This window comes from Aptenodytes forsteri, unplaced genomic scaffold, assembly GCF_000699145.1.
Source record: "Aptenodytes forsteri isolate BGI_AS27 unplaced genomic scaffold, ASM69914v1 Scaffold82, whole genome shotgun sequence".
In the NCBI taxonomy this organism is placed as follows: Eukaryota; Metazoa; Chordata; class Aves; order Sphenisciformes; family Spheniscidae; genus Aptenodytes; species Aptenodytes forsteri.
This window is the reverse complement of record NW_008795490.1, coordinates 2395356-2408376: the sequence shown is the minus strand read 5'-3', so window position 1 is coordinate 2408376 and position 13021 is coordinate 2395356. Positions and strand designations below refer to the sequence as shown.

At 37.8% G+C, this 13021-nt stretch overlaps 2 protein-coding genes across 2 annotated transcripts in view; both read right to left on the bottom strand.

Moving 5' to 3' along the window:
• CCDC170 (coiled-coil domain containing 170) overlaps window positions 1–2463 on the bottom strand; it is a 62606-nt gene extending 60143 nt beyond the window's left edge. Inside the window, exon 1 of the mRNA XM_009281414.2 lies at window positions 2431–2463. The gene's annotated coding sequence lies outside the window, so the exon portion shown is untranslated. The remainder of the gene's footprint in view (window positions 1–2430) is intronic.
• Window positions 2464–3892: 1429 nt separating this feature from the next.
• ARMT1 (acidic residue methyltransferase 1) lies at window positions 3893–12718 on the bottom strand. The gene is made up of 5 exons (XM_019472624.1): window positions 12597–12718; window positions 11998–12103; window positions 11208–11449; window positions 9523–9688; window positions 3893–8504 (listed from the first exon to the last, which is right to left on the bottom strand). The coding sequence occupies exons 1-5, from the start codon at window positions 12716–12718 to the stop codon at window positions 7737–7739; spliced, it is 1404 nt and encodes a 467-aa protein (XP_019328169.1). The 3' UTR covers window positions 3893–7736.
• Between the last annotated feature and the right edge of the window lie 303 nt (window positions 12719–13021).

The following is a 13021-nucleotide window of genomic DNA, read 5'->3' as shown; positions in this document are numbered from 1 at the left end:
AAGGGCTAGCGGTAGTGAGACTTCTGCCAGCCGCTTGTAGAACGCTTCATCCGCCCCTTCATCCTGGTTGGGTGGTCTATAACAGACTCCCAGCAGGATATCTGCCTCGTTGGCCTTCCCCCTCATCCTTACCCATAAACACTCAACCGTACCATCATCACAGTCATTGAGCTCTATACAATCGAAACACTCCCTAACATACAGGGCCACCCCACCGCCTCTCCTTCCTCGCCTGTCCCTTCTGAAGAGTTTATAAAATCTGTTTAAGCATGATTCCCCCCCGCCCCCATATTTCAGGTTTGAGCAAGTAATTTCCCAGAACTGTCAGGGAAAAAGAAATCACTTTTGGAGAGGTTTTCCTGAAGATCTCCTATGTGGCAATAAAACAGTTTAGCCTGCCCATGAGCAAATATTAAATACCTTTGGATGACAAAACAGTCACCAAACATTTTTATGATAGCATTACTAGATGCCTTCTTATCTTGTAAGGGCAGAATAACCATGGACTGAAAACAAAACGTTAATTCTGAAACACAAGGCAAACAGCAATAATGAAAATGCAAAGCTTCATGGTGTAACAAACGCCGTACTTACACTTCCCAAAGAATATATTCTGAAGTTTTGGAAATTACAGATGAACTTTTTTTACTTGTAAATTCAAGCGTTATATCCAAAATACAAGCTATGTTTTAGTGAGGGAGAAACAAGAGGAGTACTAAGATAATGTCCATGTAAGCAAATATTTGGTTAAAAATACTTTATGCACAGACTAACATATCTCTATCTATCTATGTATGGAGACATTGGAGAGAAAGGAAACAGAATAAACCACTTTGCACAGCTGCTTTCCAGCTCAGGACATCCACAGTAAGTGCACAATGTTAAATGAAAGCAAAGGCAAAAAACTCCATTAAATGATAGTTGCAGCTATCGAAACACAGGTATAGTAAAAAAAAAGCTCAGGACAATTTATAAGAAATTATTTTCTTTGAAAAATCTAAGAGTTTCTTCTTTGAAAGCTGCTGCTGACATAGTAGGTCATTTTCAGTTTGGGGAACTTAAACCAGATATAAAGTCTTTGAAAGTCTGAACTCAATTCATGCAGTTATTTTGGAAGTTCGCTGTGTGTGGAACTTAAGTTTCCACATAGGTATGGAAACTCCCTGATTTGCACTGGGCAACTAGCTCCTGGTAATGCTCCATCACAATGCAGAAAAGTAGCAGCAAAACTTCTAAGGGCCAAATCCAACGCCACTGATGCAGTCAAAGCTGCATATCCAACACATCCCAAAGGCATTCAAGTGTAGCTCTAATTCAGGACTGCTTGAAATCAAGAACGCAGCTGATTACAGAGAAATGGGGATACTTTTTGTTCTCGTAAAGACACTAGAGCCCTCGCAGGAAGTTGTAGGCCCTTCTCTGCCTGGAGGGATTTGAACTTTATCTGTCTCCTAATTCCCTAACCTTAGGCCATGGGTACACATACTCCTTGGGTTGAAATAGGGCCATTATGCAGGTAACACAAGAGTCACTGGACGGAAGGAAGAGCAGCTGAAGGGATCCTTCAGCCAGCTTGAGGGAGCACTCCTAGACCCTAACCCTTTTTCCAGAATTGTTTTGTATTTTACAAACACAGATCCTAGACCAAAATAACAATTATATATGCATATAAGCCATCTAGGACCAGAACCCAGTACATTTCCTCATCTATGACAGCTAAGACATTTTCTTGGGGAGTGGGAGATAAGAGCTGAAACCTATTCCAGGCCAGGAATGGCTGTTAAAAGCCAGTTCTCAGTTTCCTGAACAACCTTTCTATACACGCCACCACTGAAGGAAAGCATGGCTTTACCAGTTTCCAGGTCCTTCTCTGCTGCATTATTTTAATATACGCAAGCATTTTAAAGATTGAGCCTTGCTCAGCTATTTCAAGGAAATGCTGTGTGATTACCTCCGGGCACAGTATTCTGTATGTTAACAGGCAAGGGGGCAGAAAGCCTTTCTCTGCAGGTGCCTGAACTTCAGGGGTGAGAGTCTGGAGATGTTCCTGCGCGCTGTGTCAGCGTTAAGCAGCATCGCAGTGAATACACAGGGTTTCTGTACAGCCATTTCCATACACAGAATATGAGGCCTGGATGCCTTCTGCCTCTTCTCCGTCATCTATTTGCCTACATGTCAGGCACTGTATCTCCACATTTGGTAAGAACCAACTCCTTTAAAATTAATCCCTGAGCGAAATACCACAATTGTGGGCAGAACTCAGCGTGAACTGCACATTGAAAGATGCAACTAACTGTATCATCAGGCCCTTTATCAATTATAGTTACTTAGAAAGCATCAGCCTTACCATGACAGTATGAGAATAATCAGTTAGTTAATATTAAGAAAGCAAACAAAAAAGCCCGTAATATATACCTTGATATATCTTACCTTAGTCTGCTCAGCTGTTAATCTTTTACCTCGTTAAAGACTTGGAAGTAGTAAGTGGCATCCCAGGAAAGATAAAAGAAATTCCTACAAGCAGGAAAATTTTTCTTCATGGGAAGTTTGAAAGACTATGAATATTCAGCTTACTGAGAAGTGATACAACAAAAGCAGCATACAATTACTGAATATGTTTATTCATTGTATACAATCGTAATATGACAATTTATATTTCTTTCCCAGTGGAAACAAAGCCAATGAGCCAAACCTCAAAAAGAAGGGTAAATAAAAACCCTTCTCACAATATATCTGCAGAATTCACAACTGTAAAGCTGAGACAGAATGTGGATTAATTCATCTATATAAATTTATTTAAGTGGCCTTTTTATTTCCAGGGCTGACAGAAATAGAAATATATCTGTATCAGCTAGAATAAAAATTCACATAAGTTTTGAAAACCTGTTTTAGGGAAAAAACCCACAACCAAATACAAAAAAATAAATAGTCCATGGTATAGGAAACTTTTTCCCCACATGCTTTCTACCCCTGCCATATTGGAAAGAAATAAAAGGACCATTTTAACCAGCACATTTTCACAGTTTTATTTTAAAATCCTTAGGTAAGTCTTAGGTGATTTTGAACTTACATTTTTGCTTTAAATAAAAATCATCCCAAACTTTTGTTCTGTAGTTTTGGGTAAAGCAAACAAACTGTTTAATGAAAAAAAGCTAACAGTTCTGTACAAAATTCCATTTTGGAATTTATATTTTAGACGTGATTTAGGGTTTTTTTAGATTAAAAATATTTCATGTGGTGATTTTCATGCAATAGAGTGAACATTTTTCCTATGCTGTCTGACAGAGTACAGGAGATAAATACACTTCACATGGAACAAGTAGTTAAGTAGTTCAACCATGAATGCAGATACATTATGAACTTTAAAAGAACTATTTCAACAACAATAGTTAGGGTTTATGGGAAATCAGTAAGGTGTGTAAAACAAAGTGATTTGGAAATATTTTAGTTACAGCAAGTGTAACACTAAAATATTTCAATTTTTGCTGAGAACACATGGAGCACCTATCAGTTTGGAAAGTGATCCTGATAACAACATCATCAGCTGCACCAACCTTAATAAGTAATTACCAGATACATTTTAAGAGATTCTCAATGCTTTTTAAGGTTTCGAAATTTGAACAAGAATATTGGTAGAGTAACAAGGTAGAAACTTCCCTAATACTGCCCTGTCTTGATGAAGAGGACCATTTTATGATACCCATCTCTTACATCTATCTTTCAAAACCTCATTGGATAAATATGCTTTACAGATTTTTGTATAAAATCTGTTTCAGAGAAAAAAACTTCAGGAACTAAGACCTGAATTATTTTAAGTTGGCTTTCCCAGCCACTGAAATAGTATAATGATGTTTGACTTTTGCACAAAATTATATAATTTATTTCAATATTCTTGCAACCGTTTCCAGTCATACAATCAACTTATTTTCCACATCAATTTATTTTAAGAAGCCTTATATACATATGGAATTATTGTATATATCTTATCTAATGAATTATCAAGTGTTCAGACAGATGTGTGTACTGGCTTTCACTGTGCCTGTTTCATCACAAATGAAAATCATCTCTTTCAAAAACCGATTTACAAATACAGTTGCTCAAAAGGTAGAATAAAAAAATAGAAGTCAAAAGACGTTGGTCTGTTGTGGTCCTCAGAATACTGAAAATGCCCTTGTTTTTGCTATAAATATTCAAATGGAACATGAAAAGAAAATCTCAAGAATTTGGGTATAAAAATCAGTAGCTCCTGAGTTACACTGTACAAGCATTTTGGGCAACCAGTTGTAACAGATGTACAGAAGCAACTTTCTTGAATACTCAAGAAAAAAAAATTATGCTGTATTATAGCATATGCTATTGTTATAACACATGCTTTATGTTGTATAACAGCGAATTCCACCTAAATGCAGCAGGCACATGCTGCCATTTCATGAAGCTATATTACGCAAGTAATTAGCACTGAGTATCTACAAAAGCATTTCCTATTTTCAACTGAACTGTAGCTAACCCAACAGCAGAGCACCGTGCCTCATCGGAATATCGTGTCTTCACTACTTCTTTGTGGCGTGGGAGAATGTAACACTGGCATTACAGCACCATTTTTTTTTTCTTCATAGAATCAATCCAAATTCTACAAAAATATAGCCAACCAACAAACAGAAGAGTATGCTGCATATTCAGTTCTGTCTATAGATAGCACTTTGCAATTACAGCTATAGAAGTCAAGCAATTAAGTATTTGGAATCATAGAATCATAGAATAGAATCATAGAAAGTTACGGCTGTGCATTCCTCACATAACTATGTAGTCACACTGTATATTACCATATAAATTTCTCTTTGTGAGGGGCAAAAGATGAAAGTGCTCACTTAATAAACTGGAGAATAGAACTACTTTAATTTCCCCCCCCAGCATGACATCATGTCTTACATTAGCATTCAAATGCTAATCTAAGAATTACATGTCTTACAGTACTCATGAAATCATGAAACCACCCTGCTTCCTTACAAACATTAATGCAACAATCTCCAATGAGATGATTCAGTAATACTGAGCGAATACTGCTGCATGTCCCAAGTGATTTAGCATTTTGTAGGATTCTATTTATCATCACTTCAGAATATTAATTTTCAATGATCTGCATTGTGAGTTCCCAGAAGTAACAGCTTGAAAGCAACCTGGGCACAGAGAGACAGATTAACAACCAGTGAAAAATGAAACCAAGTTTCTCAGCATGTGTAGGGATTGTGTAAGAGGCAAATCTATTCTTCAAGGGTGGCCTCAACAGTGAAACAATCCTTTCTCTTCTTGTCCATTACACGCTTTTAAACCTCTCCAGCAAATTAAGTCAGGACCTTACAAACAATCTGTCCACGGGCAAAGCAATTTCTTCCTCTAATCATTTTGTCTCTCTGAACAAGGCGGGAAGTTTTCATTGCACATATTCCACAACTTCCATCCCTCTGCTCTTGACCCAAAGTTGTTGTTTCAAAGTGCATTTGAAACAAGTTAACAGCATTTTCACAGATGAGAAACTGAGGCTCCAGTGCCCAGATTCATTGTGTCGCTTATGTATTTGATCAAAGCACCAAAGCTGGAGTCCCCCTGAGCTCTCTCCAGTCAGAGACCTTCAGCAGTCTGACCTTCAGCTCTCTTGACTGGATTTCTAATTCATGAAGTTTAATCAGGTGCCTAAGGATGAGCATAAATTCATCTTTTAGGAGTACTAAGTGAGAGATACAAAGGAGATGAGAACACTAAACCCAGGTCTCAAAAGTAGAACCCTACCTACAATAACGCATTGCCTCCTGAAATTCCTAGCATCTTAGTTTTTGAATACTTGACCTTGCAACTTTAAAATATTAATATACTTTCGGAGATAAGAAGAACACAAACACAAATAATCTAAGTCATCAGCAGTTGGAGCATATTTATCTGCCATAGAAGTCTTTATTGTATGAACACAGTAAGCAGCAGCTGATTCTCTCCACTTCAGAAGACGTGCTTTGCCAGTGATTTCACTGGCCAGAAGGGGAATCCAGCTTCATTTTCAAAGCCTGAAATAGGTGCAAAATACCACCCCGTCTTCCCCCTCCCACTTCTTTAGACCTGCCAAAGCTTACCCTTGTCTTAGGTTAACCGTAAGCGCAGAAGTCTTTCTAAATCCACTTTCTACCACGCAGTCATTCTAATTCCCTTGCCATAGCACCACTTCCAGAACGCACTCAAATAAGGCCACTTCTGAGCCATCCTTTTCGCTAAGACATAGGTAAAATGGAAAAGGAAGTTTCTCTACTGTCTACTCTTGTTCTCTAACATAGCCACCTTGGCTACCAGGGGCAAGTTCACCTCATTTTAGCAGCTCTAGACAAGAGCATAATCCAGTCAGACTCTATGGGTAATACTGCCACCATTTTCTAACAAACCTGTAGTTATCACTGGCTTTACATCAGTCCCCTATCAAAGGCCCTATTTCAAACCACAGAAGTACTTTAAAACTTGAGAGAATCTATTTTTAATTTTTCCTTTATAAATGGATAATGTATATCCACTTTCATTTCACTTCACTCTGAAAAACCACTAAAATAAACCCTAAATTTTCCCAAAAATTCTGAGTAATTTGAGACCAGGGTAGAAGAGAAGAAATGGGCATCTAACAACTCCAATTAGCAGCAACCTGTATGGCATATGCTTCTCTAGCATATACTTCTCAGTGCAACTGGGGTTGTATTTCCCCCATGAAAGTTATGGCATCCTTCTTAAAAAAACAAATACATTTGACAAATAAAGAGAATTATCACAATGGAAAGAGGCAGCAGTGCTTGAACCACAAACGCTGCTGACAGACCACCTTTAATTCAAATCTGTATTAAATCTAAAATCCAATTAATGTAACTGGTTGGGCTGGTTGGTTTGTTTGGTTTTTGTGTGTGCTTTTTTTTGGTAGAGGGTCTTAAATAAACAATATCTTCCATATTCTTAAAATCAGATTGTCCTTTCTCCTACTAATCTTCCTACCAGATGGGACAACTCCCCTCCTACAGGCAAACTGGCTAGCAACATCCATTTGTATTTTGAAAATTAAATTTAACTTTCAAATTCTAAGTTATTATTTACAAGGTATCACCCAAGAACTCTTCTCTTAATGTACAGTGAACTATATTCAAAACGTCAAAAGTTATTTGTCTGCGGACACAAGAAGCAAGTAAAAAACAATTTATGTAATAATTTCTTGGTAGAAGTCAACACAATTTTCAACAGTTTTAAAATATGATCGTGCAATGGGCTGCAAAGAATCTATCTGGAATTCATTTGTGCATTCGCTAAAATATTAACTTTCGTGCAACGCATGGCACGTAGAGCGTAAGTCATCCTGAAATAAGTAAATACATGGTAACGTGGTATTGAGGAAATGGTTCCTGAAGCAGATTTTTCACTAGTTAGCCATAAGCTCTCATACTCACTGATGAAGAAAAAATATTATGGACAACTAAATGTTCATCTTAAACATCTGCTGACATTGGACATTAGGAAAACAGAAAGCAGATTGATTTATGTATACAGACAGTTTGTGAACTTTTGCACAACATTAAAGTCTTTTGCGGAACGAAAACAACAAATCACTTGGGAGGAAAAGTGCAAACAAAAAAGAACCTTTGCTGAAGCCAAGCATGGAACAGAGAAAGTAGTTAAAACTCAGACTGAATCTCTCTTTCAGAATATTAGGAACCATTTAACTAGAGAGCAGCATCGAACTGAACTACCCCGTATTTTCCACTTACCATCCATTCAGGTTCAGAAGCCTGAATTTGTTCACCTTGTCCAGGTTTTAGGCCAACCTGAGTGTCAGATTTCAGTGTTCTCAAACTACAGAGGGGCGCAGGATGAAACTTGTTCAAGGCTTGATGAAACGGAACAGTATATTCCCATTTTCTATCTCCTGTTAATTTTCGATAGTTTAGATCACCTTTGAAAAGAAGCAACTTTGACTTCTGTAGATCGGCATACAAGTCAGGAGCAACTTCAGCCATACTGGAAAAGTCATGTGGCAAAGTCCAAAACATGTGATCACGGTAAACCCAAACTCCCTTTTTCAAATTGCCCTCCCAGTTTATCCCACATCTAGACATCCACATATGATTAGCTGACTGCAGTTGTTTAATAGTCCAGTTAAAATCATGCTTTGTGGTATCTGACACATACCATGGAATACTTTTTCCATGAAAATGGACTTCATCAGCTAGCTTTGACGATACCAGGAAGTCAGCCAACACAAGATCACTTACAAGTTCAAATCCGGCATTATCCAGGATTATGTCAACTCTAACATTACTTTTTTCTGTATTTCTTTTTTTGGCGTTTACAAGTAGTGACCAAAGCTTTTCCATATCATTCACTAAGATGTAAGGTATCATGTTTTCCAGGGATTGTAAAGGACTAGATTTCTGAGAGCTGTCTTCACCAGCTGAAAAAGAAAGGTCACACTTATTGCCCCACAATGACACCTAGAAGGAGGAAAAAAACAAAAAATATTTGCTAAGTCTCACTGTAGTTACATTCTAAACTTCACATACACTAAAGATTTTGTTTGTTTGTTTTTGTTTTAGGGACATGAAGACTCTAACTCCACATTTCACTCCAAGCTTTAATAAAATGCAACTTCTTGTACAGAAATCTTAATATAGACAAGATTTTGTGGAAGAAACCAAACAATCCTCTGTATTTATGCAGGCATCAGAAACATGCATCAGAAGTGACAAAGATGGAAGATTTAGATCAATGTAAATACACTGATCACAAAGCTTAAAACACAAATATTGTCCATACTGTGATTCCAGAAAATATCAATGGGAACACAGAAAAAGGAGTAATAAAAGCAGGTTTATTTTTTTATTACATGCAGCCAAGTAAGAACTTGTATTTTAAGTACACGCTAATGAGGTAATAAGTACACACTTAAACACTTTATAATGATTATTATAAAGATTCATCAAATATTTAGTGCGCACTGTTGCCAGCTAACAGCCCTATTTGTAATCCTATGGTATTTCGTATGCTACCCAAAGGCATTATTTTCCAGGAATAATGCAGTTATAAAGCTTTTAAACCACTTCTGGCCCAGGCTGACTTCTAACATTTTTTCCAAAGAAGTCTAAAAATTTTTAGAGTGTCAATAAAATTAAGCAGTTTAAAATTTTATAGTTAAATAACAAAAAGGCCATCTGGAACTCGACTTAAAATGTTTTATATGCTGGTTTTGAGGGAGAATAAGCAGGGTTTTCAAATACACAATGAAGACCAGCAGAATAATGAAAGTGTCATATTTAATACAAGTAACCAAAATTTAAGTATTTCCAGAGTAGCAGCAATACAGTATGGCTGTCAGGATTTCACTGCATTTTTACAATCAAAAGAGCTATATTTTAATTTCCATATGAAGTTCAGAGTCCTTATAACCTCAAGTTTTTGTTTGTTACATAGGAGAGAGATTTTAAATTCTTATGTTAAGCACTACTACTTTACCTGCAATAGGTTAAAGAGTTCCTCCTGAAGTTGCTTTTCGTCTAGATCCTTGATGTTCTTAAGAAGTTCCTGAAAGTAAGTGCATAAGGCAATAACAGCCTCTTGGGATTCAAAGAAATTTTGAGCCTTTCCTTCCTTAAATACGTCAAAGTTGTCAATAGGTGGGCTAAAAATAGAAGGAGAACAAGTAGATTAACATTAGATTAACTTGCCACATTTTCCATGACAGCAGAGGAAACACACCTGAAAATGCAAGCTTGAAGCTCAGCTTTTTTAGGCTGAACTACAGGCCCTAGTTAAGATTTGCCACTTCTAATTTGTCATACTAGATTTTCACACATCTCAATAACAGCCTGGTATCGTATCTCGCTGAAACAGACAGTATGCAAGACATCTTTGTATTTCTAGCAATATATTCTGAAAGTGAACAAGTGTTCAGTCACAACAATGCTGGGAACTGCACATACAGTGACACTTTTGAACTCCAGTCTTCAGACACGGAGAATTAAAACTGTTCACATACAAGTGAACTAATGTAGTGAATTGCTGGCCCAATTTTAAGCACGTTTGTGTGTGCTGAAGTGTACTTCCCATAATGAAGTCTCTTACAGTGATATGAAGTTATTCTTATGAAGGTTTTTAACTAGGACTTTAGAAAATTAACATGACAAAGATGACAAAACAATTCAGTTCTTGTCATATATAAGAAATATAGACTCATCTATTATGAGACGTATTTGCATGTATACCTTTTGACAAATGATTGAACTTTCATCCAAGCATATGCTTAAGAGCGGCTAAATAATGGAGATCAAGAAACTCAAAGCTTACTAATGAAAAGTATCTGCTCAGTTTTTTTAAGTGCAATCCAGCAGATCCATCTCATATTTGAAGTTTTTGCTACAAGAGTTCAAATTACGCAATATACCAGTAGAAACAGAGTCCCATTACTGTGTGCGTGTCTCTGTAATACTAAGGGCAAATCTAGTACGCATGGAGCTCTCAATTTTTTTTGGCAGCAGCGGGGACTTAAACTGCTCATTCCTACTCCATTGCATTGTACTGGCACCTCTCCACAGCACCAGCACAACAAGTTTTTCCTGCCAAGTTATTTTTAACCAGGATCAGCTCCCAAAGTTCGATGCAACACATGGTCTGCAAACACTGCTGTAACTAAGAAGATGGTGTAGAATGAACAACAGGGGCTGCTTAAGCTGGGTCTACTGCTGTAACAGTTCTCAAACGGTAACTTCAGATTTCGAGCAGCAAAACAAGTTAGAATGCCCAACAGATTAGTGGTTCTCGCATCCCATGTTTCAGGCGAACACACATCTCGAGATAATTCTAGACTAACAAACCTTTTAGAAATGCTAAATAACTTTCATACCTCAACGCACATTAGTCTGCAAGAAGGCCAAGCTATACAGTCAAGCTTAAGAGTTCTTGTGTAGACCAAGTCACAGAAACTGAAGCATAAAAAAAACCTAGTAAGCTTCAAATTCTGCCACATGGAAGAAGAAAAAGTATTACTTTTAAATCTGAAGCGCGAGACGAGGGAAAAGGAGTATGGTAAAAGCTTAAGATTTTCCTTTATCTTACTCCCCAGCTGTCTTCCTTTCTCCTAAAATAAAAACAGGAAAGAACAATGTTTTGCAGAGCAATACACCAAGCTAGTAAATACTTACTTCTGTGCAAGTGCTGCGTGAATTCTTCGATACATGTAACACTCTACATATAACCAAGGGGACTGAAACCAACTCGGTTCTCCATTTCCATTTGATAAATTTCGTTGGTAGTCTAGGTATTGGTTCCACAGCGCAGCATCAGGCAGCTCATCTTCTAAAGGGGTCACTGGTTTGTCTGTTTGCAGTTCATTCCGCAGTTTGGAGAGGAAAGATATAGCTCTCTTCTCTGCTTCAACGCCCTTCTGAAATAAGCGGAGAACAAAAGTTCCTATTCTGAACATTTATTCCTGAAGAGACACAGATCAATTCTTCACAAAAGATATACGTGATAAGTTTTAATTGCCAAATACGAGTCCCTGACAAATCAGAGCTTGCTTCAACCAAACACATTTTGGTGAATGAAGCTCGTTTTACACCCAACATCCTAAAATGAATCGCGCGTGGGACTTCTTTTCACATCGGACTTTTTGCTTATTAGAGGGGAACAGGGTACTGAAACATTGCCATGTTCAGAAAATGCTAGTCTATTAAACACTGCATCAACACAAAAACCTGAGAAAGCGAAGCAGTTGCAGAACAGATAGATCAGAAAAAGGTTAGACGGAAAGGCGAGTTACAAAATTAATGAAGAGCAGCTACAAGAAAGAGATGATAAAGTAAAAAAAAACGACAGAAAGATTAAGACAGACAAGTACTGACGGTAGTAAGAAACCAGCAAAAACAAGGCAGAGAAGGGGTCTCAAGGGCTAGGGGGAAAAAAATCTCAGGCAGAAAGAGACCTTACCCTTACCTCACCATGTTCTTCAAAAAATTCATTTTTATGTCGATGCAGGGTATCAATAACTCGTGTGAGGATCTGAGGCAGTCTGTCTTTAATTGTAAAATATGCAAAGGACCTAAAAAGGAGAAGTTCAAAATTTTATTATTGAGAGGAAATGATGAAATATCTTCTATTTTTAAAAATAAATGCACGGTCTTGAAAGTAATTTTATGTGCCTTTAAAGCAGTGGACACATTTTTATGTCGATGCAGGGTATCAATAACTCGTGTGAGGATCTGAGGCAGTCTGTCTTTAATTGTAAAATATGCAAAGGACCTAAAAAGGAGAAGTTCAAAATTTTATTATTGAGAGGAAATGATGAAATATCTTCTATTTTTAAAAATAAATGCACGGTCTTGAAAGTAATTTTATGTGCCTTTAAAGCAGTCGACACCAATAAAAAGCAAACAAACAAGTCTTAAATTGGTCAGGTTCTTAGGTCTACTTTTAAAGAAAAAGATAAACGGCAGTCTTTTCAGGGAAGAAAATGCTAAGTGACCGGCCCTGCCAGAAGAGCGAAAACTGCAGTTAATTCTAGGCTCAAACGTGTTCTCTAATTGCTCAGTTACCCAGATGTAAAGTCAAGGAAATTTAAAATTAAAAGCTCAGAGATTTGTTTAAAGTTTAAGCGTATCTTGTATCGACAAGAAAACCCACGCCACTCGCTCTCCGCTATATACTTGATTTCCATCCTCCCCAAACGCTGTTTATACACGAGAAGGACGACGAGCAAAACGCGACCAGCCCCACGGAGAGCTCGAACCCAGCCTGAAGAATGATTTTTATTTGAAGATTTCTGTCCCGCGAGTCGGGGCCCCAGTCCCGGGGACTCGGAACTGAACAGCTACCCGCGACTGCGCGGTGAGCCCAAAGAAACCTAGGAAAAACAGAAACACAACCCATACCCTCCCGAGGCCTGTTCCGGTCGGTAACGGGCGGTTAGCGGGGGCGAAGCGAGGCAACGCCGGCCCGAAGAAGCGCCCGCCCCTGCGGC

What these genes read in the sequence shown, in the direction of transcription:
- ARMT1 (XM_019472624.1), bottom strand. Translation starts at nt 12,718, where the DNA reads ATGGAAATCAAGTATATAGCGGAGAGCGAGTGGCGTGGGTTTTCTTGT. An exon ending in TTTTTGAAGAACATGGTGAG is followed by an intron (nt 11,450 to 11,997) that starts GTAAGGGTAAGG and finishes CGCTTATTTCAG; the next exon opens with AAGGGCGTTGAAGCAGAGAA. An exon ending in AACTCTTTAACCTATTGCAG is followed by an intron (nt 8,505 to 9,522) that starts GTAAAGTAGTAG and finishes TCCTCCTTCTAG; the next exon opens with GTGTCATTGTGGGGCAATAA.